General features: G+C 42.5%; 1 protein-coding gene across 1 annotated transcript in view; it reads left to right on the top strand.

The window, feature by feature from the left end:
- Positions 1-26,762, top strand: part of DNAH5 (dynein axonemal heavy chain 5) — a 640,276-nt gene that overhangs the window by 206,898 nt on the left and 406,616 nt on the right. Inside the window, 4 exon segments of the mRNA XM_029590044.1 lie at positions 3,463-3,664; positions 13,109-13,344; positions 22,110-22,328; positions 23,843-23,905. Of these exon segments, the coding sequence (XP_029445904.1) occupies positions 3,463-3,664; positions 13,109-13,344; positions 22,110-22,328; positions 23,843-23,905 (720 nt within the window).

Raw genomic sequence — 26,762 nt, 5'->3', positions numbered from 1 at the left:
GAAAGAGACTTTTTGTCTCTCTCACTATTAGGACGAGTCAGTGCTATAAAGATGATGATTGTTCCTAAGTTTTTACGTGTGTTTAGAGCTGCTCCTGTGGAAATTCCTGATTGGAGTTTATAAGAATGATGAAATTCTGCATAGATTTGTAACTGCTGGTAAAAATTCAAGAACAAAATTGAATACATTACAGAAATCCTGGAAACAAGGAGAACTGGGTTTGCCAAATTTAAAGTTAAAATTTTGGACTTCACCACTAACACAAATCAGTTCCTGGTAGCAAGGAGGGGACTGTACACTGGGGTAAGCTCTGGTTTCTCCCTCTGGGTAAAGACACCTGCTATTCCTGACAGATTTTCAGGGAGACTTCCTCTGTACAGCAAAAGTGCATAGACACCTGGGATGGGCTAAAAAAGTAACATTATTTACCTCTCTTTGGAGGAATAAAAAATTGACTATAATATTTAGAAACAGAAAGGAATTAATTCCCTGGATCAGTTATTTAATGAGGACTCTTCTAAAGCATTTGAGCAACTAAAAACTGAATTTGACATCTTAAATATATACTTGTTCGAACATCTAAAATTATATCATGCTTTAAGTGCTGTAGTGGGAGGGTAAGCATCTAGCCAATGATATTTCCTGTGTAGAAGGCGATGTTGAAATGTAGCTTTAAATTCGCCTTAGCCTTCCATATTATGGGCTGACAATGGTATTATCTCTGCTAATGAATCTTTGGAAAATGTATTGATGCCTTCAAGCGTTGTCTTGATTAATGCTAATTTGAGGCTTATTCACTTTATTCATAGGATTTCTTATATCCCAGAAAGGCTTTTCAAATAGGATGGAAGGAGTCTTTGAATTGTATGAGGTGTGGAGATACAATGAGCACTTTCTTCCTTATGCTGTAGCAATATGCGTAGATATTGGAGTGATATTGCATTAATCATTAATAAGGTTTATAATATTTTAATTCCTGTTAAACCCTTTGTCTGGAAAAAGTTGAAGGTGTGGGTATTTCTTGTATTGGTCCTGGCAGAAGTCTGGTTTTAGCATGAAGAAGGATAGCACGACTGCATAGCAGACATTCTACTTATAAAATCCTGTCACTTGTACACTCTCTACTAAACAATACAGATTCTACTTGGTTGTGTTCTTCGTTAAGAGTTTACAAACCACAGAGGGAACTCAGGTCAGCAGGACAAAACCTGCTGGAAGTGCCATCAGTAAAAAATGCTCCACTAAATGTGACCAGAAACCGGGCCTTCTCAGTGGAAGGTCCCACACTCTGGAACGCTCTGCCGAACCCCTTAAGGCAAATACATTACGTAAAGGAATTTAAAAAGGCACTGAAAACTCATCTATTTCAAATAGCTTTTAAAGATATGGTAACTCCCAGTTTGAAATAACAATACTAGATGAGCATTGTTTATTTAGTGTTTTCTTATTTATATAAACATTTAAGTTAATTACTTTTATATGATCTTCTGTTCTTTGAGATTTTATAAAGTAGTTGCCAATTTTTTTTTTCTTTTACTATTATAAGTTATATTATTGATAATGACTCCCTTTGTATTTTTATTCTCACTTATTGTATTTCCTTGATTTAATTTTTGTTTTTTGATTTTACGATTATTATTTAATTACTCTCCTATTTTATGCTATTATTGTAAACCGCTTTGAACAGTAATATCGCTGATAAAATGGTATAGAAATGTCTTAAATAAATAAATAAATAAATAAATAAATACTTATGATCCTAAAAGAGAAAGCGATTTATGTACATAAGGGGTTGAGTGGACAAAAAATTTAAGAACATTTGGAAATGTTAGCTTAATTATTTTCAAAATTGATAAGAAGATGTGAATTATGTGGAGCAACTGAAGATCATCATGTAATCTGGGAATTGGAACCGTATCCTTACTGTATATAAGTAATGCAGGCTCCTTGTCTTGCTTTTTATTGCTTTATTCTTTGTTATAAAATGGTTAAAATCAATAAAGAAATGTCTTTAGAAAAAGGTTTAAAGGAACAAATTAGTTATAACTTAAACCCAGCAACCTTTGATATAGAGAAAATGTGCTTCTCAAAGCTAACGATGTGATCCAAAATCACCTCCACACTTTTAACATGTAGCTGAGGACTGACAGTAGTCCCATCCAAGATAAGCTGAGGGGCTAAGGTGGCAGTATGTGACTTTTCAATCCAGAGAATCTGTCTTGGCCAGATGCTGTTGTCTTGGCTGTATTTTATTTGAATTAACAGTCTCTACCATTTTATGTTGATTACACCCCTTTTTTTTATTTCCCTGGATGTGTAATGATGGGAATTACTAAGTAGGAAGAGCTTTCAGATACTTTAAATAGTGATTGCTGCTTGGGTAGAAAATAGGGTTGACAACTGGCTCCAGATTTTCAGGACAGGTGGATCCAGTCCTGGTTGTACTCCATTGCATGCTGGGACTCCTTATTTCCCTAGTGCATTCCCTGTGAAAATGCAAGACCTCAAGTCTTTGCATCAGGGGAGTAAAACCAGGACTGGATCAACCTGTCCTGAAAATCTGGAACCAGTTGATAACCCTAGTAGTAAAAAATAGAAACAAAGAAGGGACATCAGAGCAACTGTATCTGCTTTTAACTGGCATCTGTTACTTTAATGGGACATGTGTAGGACTAATAAAATGGGAATTGGAAAGTCACCGATACAGTATGTGTTGATGGCGGTTTGCGAGGCAGACACAATAAATGAAGCAATGGGATTGGCACATCCTTCCAGTCCAGGTGTTAAGCTTCTGTCGAGTTTGTTGCTTCTTATTACTGCTGCTCTCTGGCTGTGCACAATATCAAACATTCTTACCTTGAAACCTTCAAATTTGCTTTAAAAAAGAATAGAGGATTCTTTATAGGTTATGAAAGGACCTTTGTAGTCTTGAAAGCTCCATGTACTACATCCTACAAAATTCCAGTTTTCTTCAAGGCCAGTGTAGCTATTAGAGCCCGGCACATGGCACACGGTTACTAGAAGTCTGAACCAAAAGCCTAAAGGAAGCACTTTGCTTTACGAATGTAATAATTGGTAACAAATAACATTGGGATAATTAAATACTTCTTTCAGAGGTTTTTTAAATTCCCATGGTCATCCCTAGCAGTTTCTTTAACATACCGCATTCCCCATGAAATAAAAGGGACAGTGGTTGAATGTGTTGTGCAGTGCTAAGCATTTCCTTCACTAGGAAACAGAAGAATGCAATGCCCTCTCACTGATTTCTTGAAGAAATGTGTTTCTCATCTGTGTGCTTCAGATTGCTCTTTGTTGCACAATCGCCAAAGATTTTTCTCAAAGAAAATATTTTATTGTGCAGAATAAGCACTCTGGTAAGTAAGTCCCCATCAAAGCGGAATATAAATCAAATAATAAATAAGATGGTGGAGCCATAATGTGTTTCTTCTTTATGTGTTCTAGGAGATTCTCACAGCCCTTGAACGTTTCAAATGCTACCACCATATCTGGCAGAGGGAGAGAGAAGAAACCATTCAGAAATTTATTGTGGGGAATCCGTTACTGAGCGAATTTGAATCCCAGATCCTCTACTTCCGAGATTTAGAACTGGAAATAAATTCAGAGCCCGAGTACATCTGTGTGGGGACTATAGCACTCTATACAGGTATATCTATAGAATTTCCTGCTGTTGGATTCTCATTCTGTTGGGTCTCTTTTTTAAACTATGGATCAGGGATTAAGATGGGGATTCTGCAAGGAAGCATTACCGTATATACAGTGCTTCCTCACTTTTCACTTACCCTATAAAGGATCCCCCCCTCACTTTCTCCCTCCCTCTAGAGATTCTTTCCCTCTTCATACCACCTCCCTATGCTTTTCTGCAAATCCTGTCCTCTTCCCAGTTCTTCCTCCTTCTCAACCCTTACAAAGTATAAGAGGAAATACAATTTATATTTCACTTTCTCCAGCATTGCACTGCTCAGTTTGGCTTCTTAGGGGTTTTCATTCTGCTTGTTTCTGGTTCCAGTTGTTGGTCCCTTATTCTGTGTTGGGTGTTACGGAACTGAGGTGCAGGATTTGTACTGAGATTTTGTCCCTTCCAATATAGACTCCACTTTTATATCCATATAGAGAACTGGTTGAATGAGGCTGTCAAATAATTTTAATGGTAGCTTTACTGAGAGCTTGAAACTCACTGGGTTTTTTAATTGCACAGAAGGCCCTTATATCAAATTTAATGGCAGGAGGCCATGTTGTGGGGGTGAGCAAGATGTGTGGAAATGTCATTTTGGATTGCTCCCATTGCCACTCTTCTCTTCTCCTTCCATTTGCTTTTCCCCTTTTCAGTCTTCCATTTCTTTTCTTATCTCACCACGTATTTTGTAATCTCCCCCACCCAAGCCTACCCCACCTTTCCTAGACTCAGCCCAGTTTTTCTGTTTCATCCTAGTTTGTTTCTTTCCCTTCCTCTTACTGTTTCCTTTCTCCTTCCCTCTCTCTCCTGTACTTCTTTATCCATCCTTCTGTCTGTCTCTCATCATCACTCCTTTCCTCGCATCTCGCTCCCATCATCTCCCCCACCTTCCATCTCATCTGTGTCTCCTTCCATCACTCTCTCTCTCCCATCACATCTTCCTCTGCCATCCTTCAATTTCTCTCTCATCAACTGTCCTCCCTTCCTCCTTTTATCTCTCTCCCACCTCTCACTTTTCAGTTCAATTCCCATTCCCATTCTCATTCCCATTCCTTTTCCTCCAACCCCCTCAGCTTGATCCTGGGTCTTTGGTCATCCACTACCTCTCCTGAACCTGGGTCTTTGTTCACCTCTTCCCCTGATATTGGGTCTTTGTTGGCCTTCCAATCCTTAGCTTCCTGCCCCACATCCCCACCAGTAGAACTCAGAATCACATGTTGTGATCCTCCTCCAACTACCAGACAATTTCAGCAGCTGGTGGTTTGAACTACTCAGGCCTCCACAGATTTCACTTATACAGGGACCGAGCAGTTCAAATTGCTACTGATGGAACTGCCTCCTGGCTAGAGGAGGTTTGCTATACACAGTAAGGTACTGCACTCCCAAGTTCTGCAGGAAGGACCTGAGTTGAGGAGGAAAGATGTAGAAAGTTGTGCCTGTGCCTAGTGGTGGCAGCAGTAGCAGCTGCATGAATCAGTGAATGAACCTTGGCGGATGGATATGGAGAGGCCGCAGAAACCAACTAATCAGCTTGTAATCACGATGGGACTGTTGGCATTATACACTTACCAGCTGTGGGCCAGCAGCAGGACAGGGGAAGGAACTTACTGCTATTATTACTTACTACTATTATTATTTATCATTGAGAAGCACTACTAGACAATATGCAGTGCTGTACATATACATATAGGAGTAGATTTTAAAAAGATGCATGCGCGGGTCCATGTGCACACATGGGCGCGTGATTTTATAACATGAGCGTGCCAGTGTGTGCATGTTTTAAAATTGGCGGCAGTGTGCGCAAGCAGAGGGGGCAATTTTGTCTACATTCACGCGGCCACGCATCGGGGCCTTCCCCAGTTTCCTCCCAGTCCGCTCCAATTTAGGAGCGGACTGGGAGGGAACTTTTCTACCCCCTACCCTAACCTCCCTTTCCCTTCCCCTCTCCTCCCCACCCTCTATAACCCTTTTTAAAATGTTATTACCTTTTATTTTGCAAGTTACTTCAGGGCCCGGGACAGCGAGGCATGGCGCTGTCCCGCCCTGCCCCCCCGACCTGCCCCCTTTTAAGGCCCCGGCACTTACACACGTTCCGAGGTTTACATGCGTGGCTGGGCCCATTTGAAAATTAGCTCGGCGCGTGTAAGGCCTGGCCACGTGCGTAAACTCTGGGATTTACGCTTTCCGGGGTTTTAAAATCCGGCCCATGATATAGTCCTAGAGCCCTGCAGATTACAGTCTAGTCAAGGCAAACATAAATGACAAACAAGAATCTGTAAGTAGTGCATTATAGAGAAGTGCTTAGATTTAAAAGCAGCCTAAAATGGGTGAGTTTTTAGGCTGGACTCGAAGATGGCCAGAAAGGGAGCGTGACGCATCAAGTCACGACGTCTATTCCAGGCATATAGCAGAGCAAGATGGAAAGTGCAGAGTTGGCAGTTGGCAATGGAGGAAAAGGTCACAGATAAGAGTGACTTGCCCAATGAACAAAGTTCATGTGGAAGGGAGTAGGGGGAGAGAAGAGAAGATAGGTAATGAGGAGCTTCAGAGTGAATACATTTAGAGGCAAGTAAGACAAGCTTGAACTGTATATGGAAGCAGACAGTGAGCCAATGTAGTGACTTAAGATGAGGCTTTAAATGGTTATAGTGACACTGAAGAAAAATAAGTCATACAGCTGAATTTTGAATAGATTGTTGTGGAGAATGACAATTCAGAGAGGCCAACAATGAGCAAGTTGCAACTGTCTTAAGTGGGAGGTGATAAGAGTGGATGAGCATTTTGGTAGCTTGCTTAAAAAGGAAGGGACCGAATTTAGCCATGTTATAGAGGAAGAATCGGTAAATTAGCAGTGTTTTGGATGTGCATAGAGGAGGAGAAAGAAGCATCAAAGATGACTGAGAGAACCAAGATGATGATAGAAAAAGAGGCAATAGGGGACGCAGATATTGGGGTTAAGAGAAGAAGATCTGTTTTGGCCAAGTTAAGTTTAAGGTAGAAGCAGGACATCCAGGTGGTGTTTCAGACAAGCAGGCTGAAATTGGATTTGTGGACAAATTTCTGGTGTAGTGGTAGATCTGGGAGTCATCAGTATAATAATGGTACTGAAAGCCATGGGAGAAGATTAGAGCACTGAAGGAAGAAGTGTAGATAGAAAAGTCAGAACTGAGATGAGTAGGAGCACTCATCGAGCTTTATTGGGTGAAGGACAGCTGGTGGTTGAGTATTGGTAGGGGTTAGGAATGGAGGATCACTATAAGGAGGAAGAGTGTGAGTGTTTTTCATGGATAATGTATGTGTGTCTGAGACTGAGAGCACATCCAGCCCTGGCCCCTTTCACAAATCATACCCAACCTTGGCCCCACTCTCTGCACCCTTCCCACTCCTGCTGTACAGTTCCACTTCTTTTTTGTTTACAAATTAAGCCCTGCCCCACAGTCAGTCTCAGAATTGTTCCCCCTATATGTTTTTCATTCCAGAATCGTGACCTTTGGAGAAAATGTGCTTTCCTTATTTAGTTGCGCAGAGTTCTGAAGAAGCAGTCTATGTGGTCTCAAAAGCTCATATATAGTAATATCTTTGAATAATTTTTATGTTGTCCAATAGAAGTTATCCTGGGATGCACCTTTCCCAGCAGATGGAGATGGAGCAAACTAATGTCACACTATATATATATATATATATATATATATATACCCCTGCAGTGACATCAGCCTGACAGTATTTTCCATCTCCAGCAGATGGTGGACGTGCATCTCCCTACTGGGGATTGCTTCATTTTGAGAAAGGAGAATTAAGGAAATAAATTTAACCTGCTCTCCTGTGGTGATGCCAAATGGTCCCTCCCCCAGTTGAGAATTCCTGAGGTGATTTCCGTGTTCCCTCAGATGAGTGCCTTGGTCTGGAAGCTGGTTTTCAACTGGCGTGGACTTAGCTGCTTAAGCAGCTGAAAGGCAACGGGTGTAGGAAGATGAGTGCGGCGGTGACAGCACATGCCCTCTCTCCCTGCAGCTGGAGACCATCTTTGTAGTCAGCCAGGTAAGGCTGAGCTCTGGTAAGTTTAAAAAAATAAATAATAATGTAATATACAGAGACTTAGAAGGAGGCTTTTGTTGGGTAGGGCTTCCTCCTTCCCCTGGTCTCTGTGCTCGGTGTGCTGTACCGATGTTTGTCCTGCTCCGTGGGAGGTCAAGGGACATGGGCAGCCTGGTGGGTTAAGAGGCCTCCTTAGGCTAGGCCCCGCTCCGAGGCTTTTTCCACTGTGTGCCGTGAGGTAGGCCGCAATGGCACTTATCTTTGGGATGCCTAAGCCTTGGATACCTAGTTAGGTGCCCCGGTGTGGGTCACCTAAGTGTTGAACAAATAATTTTTGGGCGCCTAAGTTGGAAGTATATATATATATATATATATATATATATATATATATATATATATATATATATATATAAAAACACCTAATTTTTGGGCGCCTAAGTTGGAAGTATATATATATATATATATATATATATATCTATCTCAAAACAAAACAGATGCACGCCTCCTGCTGCAGCTCAGTGCCCAATTGGCCATAATGGTGCTTATACCTAAGAAGTCTAAACCCTGTTTCTCTTTGCACTGCTATCATATTAGGGCAACTCAGCCAGGAGCGCCCACTAACTTGTGCCAGCACTGTTTGTAGGCTCAGGGAGATTTATCTTCCTCTGATTTCACTAAGCCTGGTTCTTCCCAGCCAGATTTAGGTCTGGGTAAAGTTGACTCATGTGGGGCACCTGAATTTGGACCTCCCCTAACTGGTTTCTCAGCAGGGGATGGTAGCTTAGTGAGTACGCCTCAGGTGCCTCCTGGTTTGGATACTTCTACTTTTTCATGGGTAGAAGTTTTCCAGGGGTTGCATTCTTTCTTCAGGCATAGTCTTGAACCCTGTCCAATGCTCCCAGAGCAGAGGTGCAGGTAGGATCCTTGCCCAGAACTTCTGTTAAGTGCTAGAGCGGTAGTGGGACTTCTGGGTAGAGATTCGGATGGCACAGATCATGGTGCCGATCCTGACTCTCTTGAGGATGGTGAAATTCCTCCAGGTTTAGAACCATTTAGAACTTTGCTACGGATCTTTCATAGAGGTGAACTGCCAGTTCTGCTCTCCCAGACCTGGGAAATGCTCAGGGTTCCTGCGCAGATTCCGGGCTGAGCTGAAGAGAAATCCCATCTTGGTTTCCTTGCATAAAGCTTCTTGTTTTTTCCCCCGTGATGGAAGCCATTCAAGAATTGATTGTTTTTGAATGGGGCGCCCCAGGGGCTAATTTCAAAGGAGATCGGATTCTGGAAGGCCTGTACCCTCTGGATCCAGTGGTAAGAGAGTGCTTACATTTTCCAAAGGTAGATGCACTGTGTGTGCAGTCTCCAAGTGGACCACTATTCCCGTGGCAGGAGGAGTGGCCTTGAAGGATGTTCATAATAAAAAGATTGAGTCTATCCTCAAGCAAGCATTTGAAGCAGTGGAAATGCCTTTCAGATCGCTTCTTGTTGTTTCTTGGTAGCTCACTCTTGTTTGCTTCTCTCCCAGGAGGTTGATGACTCTGGAATAAGCTCCAGGGCAGTTATGGAACTAGCCGCTGCCTTCTTGGCAGATGTAGGCTGTGACTTGGTCCGCACTTCAGCCAGAAGGATGACTTCTATAGTAGCAGCCAGGTGACAGCTATGGTTGAGAAATTGGTTGGCCGATGCAACCTCCAAGGCTAACCTCACCAATTTGCCCTTTAATGGCTCACTTTATTTGGGAGCGAGTTGGAGAAACTGGCCAATAAGTGGGGTGAATCTCTGGTTCCTCGTTTGCCAAAGGCTAAAAAGCAGTTGTAGCACTTCTTTAACATGAGAGGTTGTGTTTGAGGATCCAGTTGTTTTCTACTCTATAGAGGAGCAACCTTTTAGAGGGCTTGACCTTTCAGAAAGTCTCAGTCCTTTCGCCCCAGACAACCCAGAAAGGGTAAGGGCTTGGGTAGTGGCACCTCCCGAGCCTCCCAATGAAGGCTTGCTGACCCACCCCCAGGAATAGGAGATAGGGGGACACCTTTCTCTCTTTTATCATACATGGGTTGAAATCACAGTGGGTCCTGGAAGTGATGTGAGAAGGATATGCGATGAGTTTCGCAGTGTTCCTCAGGACATGTTCATTGCATCCCCCTGTCACTCCCTGCAGAAGAAGCGGGCAGTAGAGAGTACATTGACAAGGCTTTTCAGTCTGAGGGCTGTGGTCTTAGTGCCCATGTCTCAAGAAAATACTGTGAGATATTCCATTTAGTTCATTGTGCCAAAGAAGGAGGGCTTCTTTCATCCCACCCTGGTCCTCAAAGGAGAAACATTTTCACATGAAAACCTTGTGTTTGGTTCTAAAAAGCTGTGCAGTCAGGGGAACTGTCCGAAGCGTATCTTCACATTAATGTTTTCTGCGGTTTGCAGTTCTGGGGTGCCACTTTCAGTTTCAGGCATTGCCCTTTGGTCTGACCATTGTTCCCAGAACCTTTTCCAAGATAATGGTAGTAGTTGCAGCAGAGTTGCAAAAGGATGGATTCCTAGGTCACCCATAATTGGATGACTGGCTGATTCAAGCCAAGTCACCAGAAAAGAGCCATCTGGTGACTCACAAGGTTATTTCTCTACTGCAGGAGCTTGGCTCGGTGGTGAGCCTAGCAAAGAGCAGTCTTCAGCCTACTCAGTTGCTGGAATACCTCTGGGTTTGGTTTGACACAAAGCTGGGCAAGGTGTTCCTGCCGGAAGTTCAAATTCAGAAATTGCTAGCTCAACTCTGTTGTTGAACACTCTGTGCCCAACCATATGGTCTTATCTGCAAGTACTTGGCTGAATAGTAGCAACCCAGGAAGTGGTACCATGGGCGAGGGCGCATATGTGTTCTCTTCAGTGCTCCCTACTGTCTCGGTGGAATCCCCAGCATCAGGACTATTTGAATGGGCTCCACCTGCTGATGAAGGTCTCCTCCCAACTGCAGTGGTGGCTGCAGATGGATCATCTATGAAAGGGCGTTCCCTAACCCCACTGGACTGGCTAATATTGACAACAGATGCGAGTCTCCTTGATTGGGGAGCTCACTGTCAAGAGTCGACAGCGCAAGGGCACTGGAGTGCAGAGTCTCTCTGGAACATCAATCGGCTGGAAGATGGGGCGTCCGGTTGGCATGTTTACAATTCGGTGACAGGCTGAAGGGTTGATCGGTCCGAATGTCAGACTCTGCAACGACTCTGGCTTACATCAGTTGGCAGGGAGGTACCAAGGGCCAACAAGTGTTGCAGGAAATAGATCAATTTATGGAATGGCAGAGGTGTATCTCCAGATGATCTCAGCCTTGCACATTGCAGGCAAAGACAAAGTAAGAGCAGACTTTAACAGCAGGGAGAGTCTGGACCCAGGAGAGTGGGTGCTGGCAGATGAGCCATTTCAACTGATTCGGAATTGCTGGGGTCTCCCGTTCCTAGACCAGTTGGTAACTTTGCGCAATGCGAAAGTTCTGCGTTTTTTCAGCTGCAGGAGGAAGTAAATGGAGATTGATTCCCTAGAGCAGGCCAGAAGGCAAGTTGCTGTATGCTTTCCTCCAAGGCCCATGTTGGGCAGACTGATGTGAAGGATTGAACACCATGAGGGATGGTGCTGTTGGTCACTCCAGATTGGCACAGGAGACTGTGGTATGCAGATCTGTGGAGGCTCCTGGTGGATTCGACTCTTCGACTTCCAGCACACAGGAACCTGTTGCAGCAGGGTCCTGTTCTTCATGAAGAACTGACTTGATTTTTGTATTATAGTATGGCCCTTAAAAGGGCTCGCTTGCTGAAATGTGGATACGCTGTGGCTGCGGCAGTGATTTCCACCTTGCTAAGAGCTAGAAAGTTCTCTACTTCCTTGGCCTTTGTGTGGGTTTGAAGAGTGTTTGAGGTCTGGTGTGAGGATCAAGGTACTCTTCCTTTCCTTGATCAGGATTCCGCTCATTTTGGAATTTTGCAGGATAGCTTGAATAAAGGCTTAGCTCTCAATTCCTTAAAGGTATAAGTAGTGGTTCTCACCTGTTTCAGGGGTCAGGTAAATGCCAATGGTGGATCCTTGTTGGCTGATCCTGATGTGGCTGTTTTCTAAAAGGAGTGAAACATCTTCGTCCTCCTTTGCAGTTCCGGTGGCCCTATGGAGTCTTAATTTGATTTTGGATTATTTTGGCAAACCCTATGTTTAGACCACTACTTACTTTGACCTTGTGGTTGCTGACTTTGAAAACGGTGTTTCTTCTGACAATTTGTTCTGCATGTAGGGTTTCCAAACTGCAGGTCTTGTCTTGCCAGGAACCATTTCTTCAGGTGACTTCAGGGGCAGTTCAGTTGCATACTGTTCCTTCCTTTTTACCGAAGGTGGTCTTTGAATTTCACTTGGAATCAGTCCATCTCCCTGCTGTCTCTGGACAGAAAGAGAGATGCAGAGGAGTGCTGCCTGTTGCGGCTCTTGAATGTCAAGAGGCATATTGTCAGGTATCTGGAAGTTACTGACTCTTTGCAGAAGTCGAATCACGTACTTGTCCTTCATGGCAGTACTATGCAGGGAGAGCTAGCCTTGCGGGCTACAATAGCTCACTGGATTATGGAGGTAGTCTTGGCTGCATATGTGGATGATGGAAAGGTGTTGCCTAGTCAGGTTAGGGCTCATTCCACTAGGGCTCAGGCAGTGTCATAGGCAGAAGTTAGCTTGCTGTCTCCCATTGACTTTTGCCAAGCTATGACATGGTCCTCCTTACACACCTTATCCAGGTATTATCGTCTAGATGTTTCAGCCTGGGAGGACACATCCTTTGCACGTGCGGTTTTGACTGGACCACTGGCAGTCTCCCGCCCTATTTGGGTGTATTTGGGGTACATCCCACTTGTTCTGAATTTATCTGAATGGACGCTAAGAAATGAGAAATTACTACTTACCTGATAATTTCCTTTTCTTTACGACGCAGGTGAATCCAGCTTCCCTCTCTTGGCTGCCGAATGATTGCATAATGATCCTCCTGTGTGCCTACGTGTTACAGGGATTTACTGGTAAGTGTTACTCCAGTCCCTAGACTAGTGTTATTACGTTCTTGTCTGAGCGCAATGTTGCCTGTTGGCTGAGTATTGCGAAGGGTATCTGTTTGTAATCAAGTTTTATTAGCACAGTTGTTTTTGAAGAAAATACTGGCAGGCTGATGTCACTGCAGGGGTATATATACTGTGATGTCAGTTTGCTCCATTTCCATCTGCTGGTAGAAGTACATAACCCACTTGTTCTGGATTCATTTGACTGTCCTAAAGAAAAGGAAATTATCAGGTAAGTAGCAATTTCTCATTAGAAATCCTTTACATATTACAATCAAAATACTTTTTCTTTTTCTATCCCTTCCAGCTGACTTGAAATTGGCATTAACTGCTGAGACCAAAGCCTGGATGGTTGACTTTGGTCGTCACTGCAACAAGAAATATAGAACTGAGATGGAAAACATTTTTATATTTGTGGAAGAAGTCAGCAAGAAACTGAATAGGCCGATCAAAGACTTGGATGACATAAGGATAGCAATGGCAGCACTGAAAGAGATCAGAGAGCAGCAGATCCCCATTGATTTCCAAGTGGGACCTATTGAGGTAACGAGAGAGCAGTAGTATGATATGTTTAACAGCTCTGTCCATGATCTACCATGTTACATTCTATTCTATTTTATTCTATTCTCTTTCTTACATACTGCCTTTTTCCTGTAACAGAACACCCAAGGCAGTTTATATCAAACTGTGGTTTCAGTGCATCTTATGTATTTGCACATAGGCCTACATATGAGCACATGTTGTGTAGCAAACATATACATACGTGTGCGTTATCAGAAACGCACATTTTATAAAATACTATAGTAAAATTGTGCGCGCCCATATACATGCGTATATGGGCACGCGTGAATGCTTCAAAGTTATCCTCCCTGCTTACTGCAGATTTTTTGAGTGTGAGGCAGAGTGGGAAGAAGAAGAGGAGGGGTTAATACATAGTAAATGTTCATACTCTTCTCCTTCCCTCTCATGCTCCTGTTTTCCCCCTGACATCCCTTCCATTCACCCTCGCTGGTGATTCTCTTTTCCTTATATTTCATTCTTTCACTTGTGTGCAACCTTTTCTTCACTCTCCTCCTCCATCCATTTCTCTCCCTTTCTAGTATTGCTTATCAGCAGCTGCCAGTAGCTTGTCCTGGAGTCTGTAGGAAGGGCACTATTGGCTGTGCATTTGCTTCCTTCCAATTACTGGGGGACCCCATTTAGAGGCACTTCCTGTCTGCTTGTGTGAGAATAAGGCAGCAACTGCTCCAGTGGGAGACTCCTGCGAGATGCAAGAGATTTGGCATTTATGAATATTTAGCATCATGTATGTATCAGAGCACAGAAAAGGCTTTAATTTGAGCCTTTCACAGACAATTGTGGTCTGCAGTGGGAGAAAATGGAGCTGGTGAAATATCTGGGATGCGAAAAGAAAAGGAAAAAGATCCTGGAAGAAGGATGAGTAGGGCCGGTGCTAGGTTTTTTGCTGCCCTGTGCGAACAATTACTGTGCTCTCCCCCCCGATCCCCCGATTCATTCAGTCTCTGTCCTGGCCCATCAAATAAAGCCCTGCTCCCTCCTGCAATCTATATTTTTAAAAACTGACAAACTCCCACCCTCTCACCACCGTTACATATGCAAAACATATACAGAACCTCACCAAATGCAGAATGAAGAGATCAGAACGTATAAACAGAAATGTGCTGAGAAGAACTGAACTGGAACCCACAAAAAGCCAACCTCTATATGCAGTGCAACAATGGGAAAACAGGAACATTAGTATTCTTAATAAAACATTAAATAATAAAATCAAGAAATATGAAACATCAGTCATAATAGAAAAATCATATTCGTAAAGAGAATAAATATTTCAAACCAGTTAATGAATAAGAGTATCCAAAATTTCCCAAACACAATAAATCTTTCAAAACACCTGATGAATAAAAAAATCCAATAATTAAAAAATGTTCTATTTACCCCCCCCAAAAAAAATTAAATATTTCAGAAGAGAAGAAACATCAAATTACACCCAATAATTAAAATTAATAAGGCTTTAAAAATCTCCTGCTCTCCATACCTTGGATCTTTTGATTTCCAGTCACCATGAGATCATTATGGATTGAGGGAGGTAGGGCTGTACAAATTTTATCTTCCCTTTCGCACACATGCACAATAACACATTCATTCTCTCACACATTCTCTCTCTCACATACACAGGCTCCTTCTCCCTCACAGATACATTTTGTATGTGTGTGTGCCTGTGAGAGCCTATATGTGACTCATAGGCTCTCATAGGCATACAAACATTCACAAGCATACAGGCTCTCACAGACACATTCATAGGCACATACTATCACACAGACACACACACACACACATAGACTCTCATGTAGACACACAAACACACATGCTCTCTCACACACACACATATGTGCTCACAATGACAAACACATACATAGGCTCTCACAGAGACACAGACACACATGCTGTCACAGACACACACAGGCATATTCATTAAGGATATCCTGAAAACCCGACTGGCTGGGGGGGCCCTATAGGACTGGCTTGAGCACCCCTGCCTTAAACAACCCTGGTCCCAGTACTGATCTCTGAAGCAGAAGTGACTGCGGATCCTTATTTCCTCCTGTCCTAGCTGACCCTGCTGCCGCACCGTGCTCTGCTCCTCAGCCATGGTCATTCTTGACCTTTTTGTAGCCCAACAACCTCTGAGCCCCATCAGGCTGACCTCTGCGTGCACTTGGCAGCCATTTGGCACCAACAACCTGGCTCGTGCAGCCACGGAGCACTAGGAGGAAGCACGAGGAGTGTGTGTGTGTGTGTGGGGGGTGCACGTTGTAGAGGAGAGCGAGCTCGCCGCCCCATGCCCGCCCAGCCAAGCCTCCCTGCTTGCGGTGAAAGGGAAGCTCCGAGGAAGGGCACAGCGGTGGGTGAGGGAGAGTTTAGTTTGGGGCTTAATGGGCGGAAGACCCTTTTTAATAAGCATGGTATGTTTTTCAGAGAGACATCTATAGTACGTTTATTGGGGGGGGGGGGGTTCCCCCTGGCACCTTTAGGTTTTGTTGGGTTTCCCAGCAGGAGGAGAGGACTGAGGACAGAACTGTTCTTGCCGTCCAGTTAAACATACAGCAGGGAATATAAAGCTAATGCACCAAGCTTTGCACTTCTTATGTTCTTAAGCATTAAAACGGGTTGCAGCGTGTTAGTAGCAAACGGCTGAAGTATTAAAACCGTTCTTCAGTGGCTTGAGCTCCGCTGGCGGCCTCTCTCCTTCCTCGCTGCTGCTGGCCCGCCCCCCCCCCCCCCCCGTGTGTGCGCCGCCCCATGCAAATGTGTGGTATGCACACCCGGACGTGTCGGGCCTGAGGATGAGAACAGACAATTAAAATCTTTCCATGAAATTTCAGCACAGTTGAACTGCCTGGGTATCCTAGGGCCAAGTTCTTTAGCTGTCTGACAGCCTCCATTTTCCTTTGCTCAACTAATAACAAATGATCCAAGGAGAGGGAGAAGGGATCGAAATTGTGACTTGGCTTTTTTTTTTTTGCCCAGTGGCTTTATCCTACTGCTTTGGGCTTTTAGTTAAATCAGAGTTGATCCCAACTGGTGCTGTGGAACCAATGGATCTTCACTCATGACTTTACAAGTTTATTTCTTTTTCCTCCATTTTTATTCATTCTCTTACTTCCCTGGCTAATTCAGACATAGTGACAGTCCTCTTACTGTGAGATGCAGCTTGCAGTTGTTTCCTAATACTGATATGGTTGTATACTTGGGCCAGTCGGTAACTGGCACTTTTGAGTAATGGCTGGAAGTACCTCTTGGGGGCTGTGATTGCTGCCCGTTGAGTATTCCCTAGTTCAGGCTGGTTTGAGGAACTGAACCCGGGTCAAGAAATTAAACTTGCATCGCTCCCCATGGGCCTTTAGACCAATCCCAGATTGGGGCTTTCTCGTCAATTGCTAACAGTCATAAGATTTTAAAAAAATATTAACAAAAGAGACATTGTGGTAGAAGAGTCCACTAAAATACCATACAAATCTACTTTATTTATATCAGTTCAAAAATCTGATAGCTGTGATAGAGCAATGTTTGCACTTTTACTTAAAATTACCTCACAAGTGCACCGTATGGAGACTTTGTAGGTTGTGAAATTGATTTATTTATTCATTCATTCATTCATTCATTCATTCATTCATGAACATTTGATATTCTGCTTTTACTCAGAGTTGGTCTCAAGGCTGATTACAATAAATTTTAATGTACAGAGGCATTAGAACAGCTTATAATCAAATCAGAATTTGCAATTACAGTAACATAGTATTGGGATACAGCATAGGAAAACACATTTGTAAATAGTTTCAAGATCCAGTACATTTTATTTATTTTATTTAGCTTTTCTTGTATCCCACAGTCTCCACAGTATGTTTAAAGTGTTGTGTCTCTGTTGTGTATAACACAGTCCTTCATCGGGAGTTCAAGAAGTTGGGCTGAAGATGTAGGTCTTAGGGGAAGGCCTGGCTAAAAAGCCATGCCTTAACTTTATTCCTGAACTTGAGGTAGAATGGCTCCAGCTGCAGGGTTTATGGTACTTTGCTCAACAGTTTTGGTATGTAACAGCTGAAAGCGCGGATTCTCTTACAGGACAATTTGGCAGTGATAAGCGGAGGAGAGGAAAGAAGAGCCGTTTTGGCAGACCAGAGTTTCTTTGAGGGAGTGTATGGGGAGAGAAGTTGAGAGAGGTATTCAGGGGCCTGTTTATTTAAGCATTTGAAGAAAAAGCAAAGAGTTTCAAATTGTATCCTGCTTTCTACTGGAAGCCAGTGAAGTCAATGTAGAATAGGATTGATATGACTGATTCCTTTTGCACCTACCAAAATTCTTGTGGCTGTACTTTGTAAAAACTGGGGGTACTTTAAACTGCACTCTGAGATGCCATTGTATAGAGAATTATAGTAATTGATTTGGCCAGTGATTAACACATGGATTACAGTAGCAAGACTGGGGCTGATATTCAGATGCTGGATAGTTAGCTGGACAAGTAGGTGGACAATGGGCAGATCGTGGCAGCGCTTGTTCGCTGGATAAGTTATCTGGCTCAGTAGCAATATTCAGCCTTAGACGGATAACTTATCCACCTAGGTTAGACCTGCTCATAAGTTATCCAACTAAGTAGCGATTTGTCTGGGGTCATTCAACAGCATAGCCTTGCTGCTGAATATCCGATCTAAGTTAGCTGGATATGTCTATCCGGCAAACTTAGATAAATGGATAATTTTTAAATTTTGACCCCATTGTGTTTAGCAAGGAAATTATGTAGTTGGCAAATCTGATGTAGATACATGAAAGAGGACCTTACTACTTTCGAGAAGTAGGGTTTCATTGTGAGGTTTTCATTGAGTTGGACCTCTAGGCTACGGACTGACTCCTTTGGATGTAACATAGTAACCTAATATTAATGGCAAAAACAGACCAAATGGTCCATCCAATCTGCCCTGCATATATACCATTTTAATCTGCATTGAGGTGGATGCTGTATGATTTCCACTTCGTGCAAATTACCCCCAAGCTTTCTGTTAATGGTAGTAATTGCCACTCTGTGCAGGTTACCCCCATGTTTACTGTTAGGGATAGTAATCTCCTTGCATTCTATTAAGGATATTAACTCCCACTCCCTGCAGGTTACACCCATGCACCCTTTTTTTCATTTCTAACCTCTGGCCTCTAGGGATCTGCAGTGTTTATCCCATGCCCTTTTGAATTAATTTAGTGTTTTCATCCTCACCACCTCTTCCGGGAGGGCATTCCAGGCATCCACCACTGTCTCCATGAAGAAATACTGTATTTCCTGATTTTGTTCTGAATCATACCCCCTGGAGTTTTATTTCATGACCCCCTAGTTCTATAGTTTCCTTTCCAACAGAAAAGGTTGGAAGTTCTCATACAGCATCTACCTCAATGCGGATCAAAATGGTGGCTCCCTCAGAATCCTACTTGATCTCTCAAATACCTTTGATATGGTTGATCACTAACTCTTGATCCAGTGCTTAAAGGGCATCGGCATCGATGGCACTACCCTAAAGTGATTTGAATCATTTCTTGCCAACAGCACACAGTTTAAGTGGGCCAACATATAATAACATATATTAGGAACTGGGAGATACTGAATTCTCATGGTAGGAGGAAATGATTCAGAAGAAAATTTCAATACTTCAATCAAATATGTATGGAACATTTCCCATGATGAACTAGATAAAAGCCTAGGAAAATGAATAAGTTGAAGATTATATCTTCTAGCATTATTTTCTGACATTTCAACCTTTTATCTCAAATTTATATTATCCATTACAACTCTAGCTTGTAGATTTTGCATTGACAAAACCTTTTCCTCACATTGCTGAACCGAAGCAAGCTTAGTAGAAATCGTTTCATCGAAATCCTTTAGTTTAAGAGCTACTGCACAAGAGAAAGCACAGAGATCTTTAACTATTCAGTCAGAAAATTTTCAGTCTTGGTAACTACTGCAATGAGATACTGACAATAGAGAAATGTTTGGCTTCAGGGACACTGATCTCATTCAAACAGTTACTTGTACCTTCTGATATCAACGACTATTGAGTAGAGGGTATTACCGCCTACCTACTGTTCCTCAGAGAAGCTTCTAACCCTTCCATATCTCGATTTACCTGTTCAGTTGGTTCCTCCATGGGTTGTTCCTCACTCTTAATGCTCGATGGCCCTGATGGTCACACCCCTATCCTCAGGGCACTGGCTGCTAGAGTCATCTTCCTGCCCCAGCTGTCGCACTCCTGATGGCATCAGTTTCAGAGAGTGCTGAAGCGGAGGTGATTGCTCAAATGAGCTCATTGGAATTATGGGCTTCTAGGACCAGTTGATCATCATCCTTCAGAATGGAGGGACCACTACTTCGATTCGGTGCTGCCCCACAAACCACAAAAGAATCCAAGGGTCCTCTTAGAGAAGAAGATATTGATGAACAGGTAGTTGGGTAGTAAGCCTTGGGTTAGACTGGCATTTATTATATTAGTTAGCCAGAGGGCTAGGTCATGTTTCAGGTTACAGATGAATCTGTTATAATTAGTGAGGTTTGGGTGGACCCTTGGACACTGTGGCAGCTGACCACGCCCATGGGGGCAGTCCATGAGGGGCCACAGGTCAGGCTCAGCTGAGGACACACAAACACAGAGATTGATCTTTATTTAAACAATGTTGTGTAGCCACCAGAGGTGGCAGTGTCTAGACAAGTGATGTGTAGTTGAAGATGCCTGGCTGGGCTAGTATCCCTCAGGCATTGGAACAGCGACTCCCCCGGTAGCAGTGCTATAGTGGAAAGAACTGAGAATAATGAGTACAGTGGAATATGAACAAGCCCCAGTATGGAGAACCCCAGGATAGGAAGAGCAGGCCCTCGAGGAGCGAGTACCTGATCCCTGAGAGCTGAAAGGCTTGAAGGAGATGAACTCACACAGCGGTTCCACGTAGGAGATGGCACCAGGGCTAGACAGGAGGCAGGCCCTCGAGGAGCGAGTACCTGGTTCCAGGGAAGGCTCTGAGGTGGAGATGGTAGGTACTCACTGGTATTGAAGATACCAAATCCTTCCAGGTAGAAGTGAAGATAGGAGCAGGCAGTGAGTCAGGGAACATGGGCCCTCGAGGAGCGAGTACCGGTTTCCTGATAGTGACCTGAAAAGGAAGTGAGGCCCCCGAGGAGCCGTACCCCGTTAGCGTTAAGAGTCCAATGAAGATTGGAGGCAGAGTAGCTGGGAACGGAGAGCGAATCCCATCCATAAGAATCCCCTTGCTAACTCAAAGGCTAGCAAACAGTGTAGGCTTTAAATATCCGGGCAGCATGACGTCATCACAGGGGGACGCCCCTGAGGTTCGCGCCAAGTAGGAAATAAGGGCGAGGGCCGCGCGGTGCTCGCATCCTAAGGTACAGACGGAGCATGGCGGGAGGCAGCGCCCAAGCCGGTCCGGGGACGCTGGAGAGGATGGCAAACAGACGCCACAGCAGCCAGGCGTCAATTAACAGCAAGAGGAGGAGCAAAAGGAGAGAGGTAGGAGGAATGCAGCCATCAGGAAGGGACGGTTGCAACAGAATCTTGGGGGAATTGGATCTAATGGGTTCATGGATTAACAAAAATATGTTATAGGGCATGAGCTTTCAAGATCTAGCAGGCTTTCTTCATAATTGACTGTAGAGCTGAAGAAAGAAGTTTTGTATACAGTGGGAATTCCTACATAGAGGCCAGAATAATAAATTATCAGGAGGTGTTCACAGAAAATTTTATCAGCATTAACTAGAGACAATGAACTAGAGGCTTCCATAGTAGACATGAATACAATGCCTTGGTTCCATCTCCTATTTCTTTAAAAATGAATGTATACTAGATCCCATTTCCATCGTTCCAGTAGGTTTTTAAATTGCCATAAGACTAGTGTAGATAAGCTAGAGATTGGGAGTCCTGTTTGAGATAAGTGGTGCCCCACAGGCACGCAGTGTTGGAGTCAGATATAATGAAATGATAGCAATTTATCCTGGTTTTGGAGGCCCTATTTGGTATCTCCCATGTATTTTTTGTTGAGATATTTCTTGTGCTGGAGGAGGTATACCACATTGCTAGATTTGCAGGATGGTAGTTAGTGTTCATATATGTTTATAGGTCTTGCATTCAGTCTTATTGTATGGTAGAGTTCCTCTTGGTCCTGTTGCCTAGTTAGATGGTAAGTAGGCTAGAAAATTTGGGATGTTGGCTATAGGCAATGATGAGTGGTTCCATTAATATGTCCCCACTTTTTTATCTGTGTTAATCATAGGATGATAGTTCTTAATGATGTTTTTAAGTTGTGATACAGGGTTCTAGTAGGAATCAGAAGTACCTAGTCTGACGATGAGGTCTTGAAAGTTGATGTTCTGCAACATCATTTTTGTTACTTCTTTAAAAGCAGTCACAGACTGCAAAGACTTCTGATTTTTTTAAGGACTAATACAGCTATGAGAATTCTAACTGAAGAACTCAGAATGTGATCTGCTTGAATTTTGCTCCTTGGTCAATAACACAGTGAATTGTAAATGTAATCCCTCTTCCACTTGGGGTCACCTTCCTCCAAAATTCTGTATCTCTGAATTTTTTTTTTATCATACATTATATTTCCTTCTCCCTTCCCAGAACTCCCCCTCCCCAGAACAAAAACATTTGTGCATTATTTGCTTACATTTATGTTGCAGTGCAATGCCGACAGGATGTAGCTGCATGAATGATATGACAGCAAAGTTTCTGTCTTGGTAGGAGTCTTATGCTCTGCTAAATAAATATGAGCTCTTGGTGGCCAAGGAAGAGATGGAGAAGGTGGACACCCTGCGCTACACTTGGGAGAAGCTGCTAGTCCGGGCTAATGAAGTGCAGAATGAACTGGTTGCTCTGCAGCCAAATTTCAGAGGAGAACTTATCACCACCGTCCAGACCTTCGTTGAGGATTGCACGGACTATTATGCAGACTATGAGAAGGTATCCCATCCAAACATACAGCACCACTCTTTTTGAGTGACAGTGAGACAGAATATTATTAATACTATACTATAGTAATTTAGTTTTGGTTTTCTGGTTCATGATATGTTATCTGATGTAGTGGAAGAAGTGTAAATAAATTATGAAAAATAGTTTGTACTAGTCTAGTAGGCTCCCATTCAAACATATTCATCAGTCATGAATTGCATGGTGGAAGACTTTTCCTTGCTGGAATAGTTTGATGAACCAACTGTGATTTTAGTTTTTTCCCAGTTCATAGAATACCTCCATATGACTGGATCAGGTCTTGATAGTATAGTTTTTTCTTTTTTTTTTTGCGTGAGGATTCTTCTAGCTTTGAGAAAATTTTTCCTGGTCAGTGAGAAGCTCTGCTGCTTGCTTTAAAAGAAAAGATGCTGTTTTTCACATAAAAACAAGCAACACATACTTTTTTCAGCAGTGAAAGGGCTTTCATTAATGTCATGGGTCAGATCTAACCCCTGACTCTCTGAACATCTGCGTATGACTTCAGTGCCATTGTTGCTCTTTGATGCTGTATAGCATATATACATCTATACATACACACACACACACACACACACACACACACACACACACACAGTACTCTGCTGTACATACTAGCAATAGGAAGGGCAATTTTCAAAGTGATTTAAGCAGGTAAAAATAATTTTTTCTGGGTTAATCGGTTCTCTGTAAACTGCCCTTCCTCAGTGCAGCTAGAAGTCAACGCATTGTTCCACGGTGTGGCTATCTTTACACCGAGCAGAGGCATTCCATGGGGCCTGTTTAGCTCAGGGGAGGCAAAGTGTGCACGTAGATAACATTTTTATATTTTTATGCATTAACTATTCCAGCAGAGGTCTAGCTACAGAAAAAGCACATGAATGTGACTGCATGTACTTTATACCCTCTAATACACTGGCGGGCTACATTCATATCTCTGGAAGATAAAGAACCCTGTCTTGGATATGGGGACATATTTCCTCTCATTTCCTCAGTCCATTTAGCTAATCTATCCACCCATAAATCCACATAATAATGACTAGCTTCACTCTCAGCCACTATTTCTTTTGGTGTCTGTTTACACAAACTCTGGACTAACATAATCAGGTCCCCGTTTTCATCTCTACAGGCTCTCTCTTCATCCATTCCTTCATGTATAATAACACATCCCTGAGTTTTACATTGTCTGGATGGCTGTTGTCTAGGAAAATACTTTCCTAGCTTGTTCTGTTTTGTCTTTACCTTTTCCCTTTCACTTTTGTCCTCTACCTCCTCAATGATATCACTTAGTTTAACGTGAAAGTTTGTGGGGACTTTTGCCTTGAAAATTTCAGCAGAGCCCACTAATAAAAGGCACGTTCGGTCTTTGTCCAAATGCAGAACGTTTAAGTTTTAATGAAGCATAGCAAAGATAATTATGTGGTGGTTGAGCCCAAAAATAACTAACATTGTTTTGTTATTTAAGTCCTGTCTGTCTGTTTTCTTTTCAGAATGGACCAATGGTTGTTGGAATTGCACCTCAAGAAGCCAGTGACAGACTTATTATGTTTCAGGTATACCTTAGGTGGAATACTTTCTCCCTTGTTAGGAGTTGTAGTGATTTTGAGCAATGTATTTTTTAGTTTGAAGGCTGCTCAGGCTCCCTTGATGATTTTAAAATCCATGCTGAGAATCCTGTAGATTGATTGTGCTGCTAGATTCCTCTCCATGCTTAACACTTACAGTCAAATCCACTGTTTCTCCTCTCCCACACACTTCTATTCTTTCCTATTCTCTTCAGAACTTTACATTATCTGAGCACTTCAGAATCATGTTTGATCCCATCATGTCTTCATCCAGTCCTCCCGCTGTCCACCCTGCTTTTCCTCCCTGCCAGAATAAAGTCCTTACTAAAGATTTTCTGATTCTCCCAGCTTTCTCTCACTTTCTGTTGATATAATTTTGTTTTTCATCAGCAACCTTTCACAAGTGGTCCATTATTTAGGCAAGAAATATCTCCTGATCCTAGTTGTTAGTGTGGTACACTGATGAACTCTGGAATCTCAAACATGAAAGGAGGGGCGGGCATACACGTCCTGCGCAATTTAAGCTATTACCTATATAACCCATATGAAGCATTACTTAGGTACTTTCCTAAGTTACGCAGGAAGTGGCCATGATCACCGAGAACAGCGATCCCGGCACACAGAAGGAGGCCATTTTTGGAGGTATCGGGTGGGTGGGAAGATTGTCAGGCAGGGGTAGGGGTCTGGAGATATCTGGATAAGCAGCAAGATATCTGGCCACACAAGGCCAGATAACTTTAGGCCTAACCAGGTATATTCAGTCATTGTCAAGTTGGGGTTAAAGTTATCCAGCTATATGTAGCTGAATAAATTTCAACAAGTATATTCAGTGGGACTTGTATCCCACTGAATATACTGGACAAGTTCCTCCACTAAATAGCTACCGAATATTGGCCTCTATGTTTTTAGCTGAATATTCAAACATATTTAGGGCTCTAAAATTTAGGTCCTAAATTTAGTTCCTACTATTCATTTACCTAGATTTAGGAGCCTAAGTACCTGATTCACTAAAGGGTACATTTTTAAACCCCAGCGCGCGTGAATCCTGAGGTTTATGTGCATGGCCGGGCCTTACGTGCGCCAGGCCCATTTTCAAATCCCAGTACGTGATTAAGTGCCGGGGCCAGGAAAAGGGGTTGGTCCAGGGGGCGGAGAGGGGCGGGACTGGTGGCACCAGAGGAGCAGCAAATTAAAAAAACAAAAAAAAATAGGTACGGCAGATAAGGTTTAGGACGTGGGGAGGAGAGGGGAATAGGAATGGGAATGGGAGGCTAGGGTAGGGAACTTTCATCCCAGTTTGTTCCTTAATTGGAGTGGACTGGGAGGGAACTGGGGAAGGCTGAAATGCATCGCCGTGTGAAACTAGCTAAAATCTACCTCCCTTGCACATGCTACGCGCACATGCGCACATATTATAAAATCATGGAGGCGCATACATATTTTTAAAAAATCTACCCTTAAGTGTTTTTCCCATATACACAAAATGGGAGAAAAACCTTAATGAATCAGGTCCCAAATTAGGTGCTTAGCTCTGAAAAACAGTGCACAGCTCCTAATTTTGTTTCCCTGCCCAAACTCTGCCTCTGTAGCCATCCAGATTTTAAGATCCTAAGTTTAGGTCCCTAAAGAAACTAGGAGTCCAAATTTTGGCACTCATCCCCAGTAAATTTTAAAAAGGGCCAATTTAGGAGCCTAACCGAAAAATATAGGATCTTAAATCTTTTGAAAATTAACCCCATATTAATTTTTAATTATTGAATGTTATTCTACTTGTCAGTTGTTTTGAAAAATTTATTCTTTTTAATAGTATGATTTTAATATTATGATTGATGTTTTATGTTTCTTGATTTTGTTGTTTGATGTTTTATGAGGCATGATGATATTTCTGTTTTTCCATTCTTGCATATGGAGTCTGACTTGTTGCTGTTTCTAGTTCATTTTTTGTCTGCATGTTTTTATTAATACTGTATGGTATCTTTATTCTGTTTTTGGTGAAGGTCAAAGTTCTGCTTGTGTGTAGTTTCAGTGTAGAGATCTATAGCAGTCTGGGTTGTTCTATTTTCTTAAAAGGAGGTGTATTGGTGTTCTAGAGCACAGTGTAATATTTGCAGTGTTGCCTTTTCATAAGTAAGGTTGTTGCTGTTTGTGTACTGACAGTTCCTACTGTTTTGATATAGAAGGTTTACTGTATTATAATTGTAATTGATTTTATTCATGGTTTTCTGAGGGCAAAGCCCATATCCAATAGTGATGTGCAAAGCCCGAACCTTTTTCAGTCCGCCGCGGAAATATCGTATTTCCCGCGGTTCGGAACTTTGAAATTCAGAGTTAGTGTTTGCATGCACTAACTCAAAAATGAATTTTTCCCAAAATTTCGGGAAAAATGTATTCGGGATTCGTCATCCTGAACGAATGCAGATCCCTAATATCCAACTTACAATAGACCAAATTAATTAATTAATTAATTAATCAATTAATTATTTTATTTAATCATTTCTATTCCGACTATCTGCAATACTAGGCAGGTTATATAATAACATGTACAATAATTACAAAAAACGTAAAACAAATATATTATAACATACAATATAAAAACAGCAAATAACTTAAAACCAATAAAACAAATCACTTCACATGTTCTGGTTCAGTCCTTGCCTATTAAATTCAATATCATAGCTCATCAGAAAACATGTACTCAGCATCGATCTTTGTTCCTTATGAATCAGGCATTTTGCATTTTGATCGCCCCAAAAAATAATTATCTGCAGTCATCAGATTCCCTGATATGCTCTCTTAAATAGGCATGTTTTAATGTCAAAATCACTTTTAAACCCTAATACACCAT

This window comes from Rhinatrema bivittatum, chromosome 2 (assembly GCF_901001135.1).
Source record: "Rhinatrema bivittatum chromosome 2, aRhiBiv1.1, whole genome shotgun sequence".
NCBI classification, from domain to species: Eukaryota; Metazoa; Chordata; class Amphibia; order Gymnophiona; family Rhinatrematidae; genus Rhinatrema; species Rhinatrema bivittatum.
Note: the sequence above shows the minus strand (reverse complement) of the source record. Positions and strands in the feature narration are given on the sequence as shown.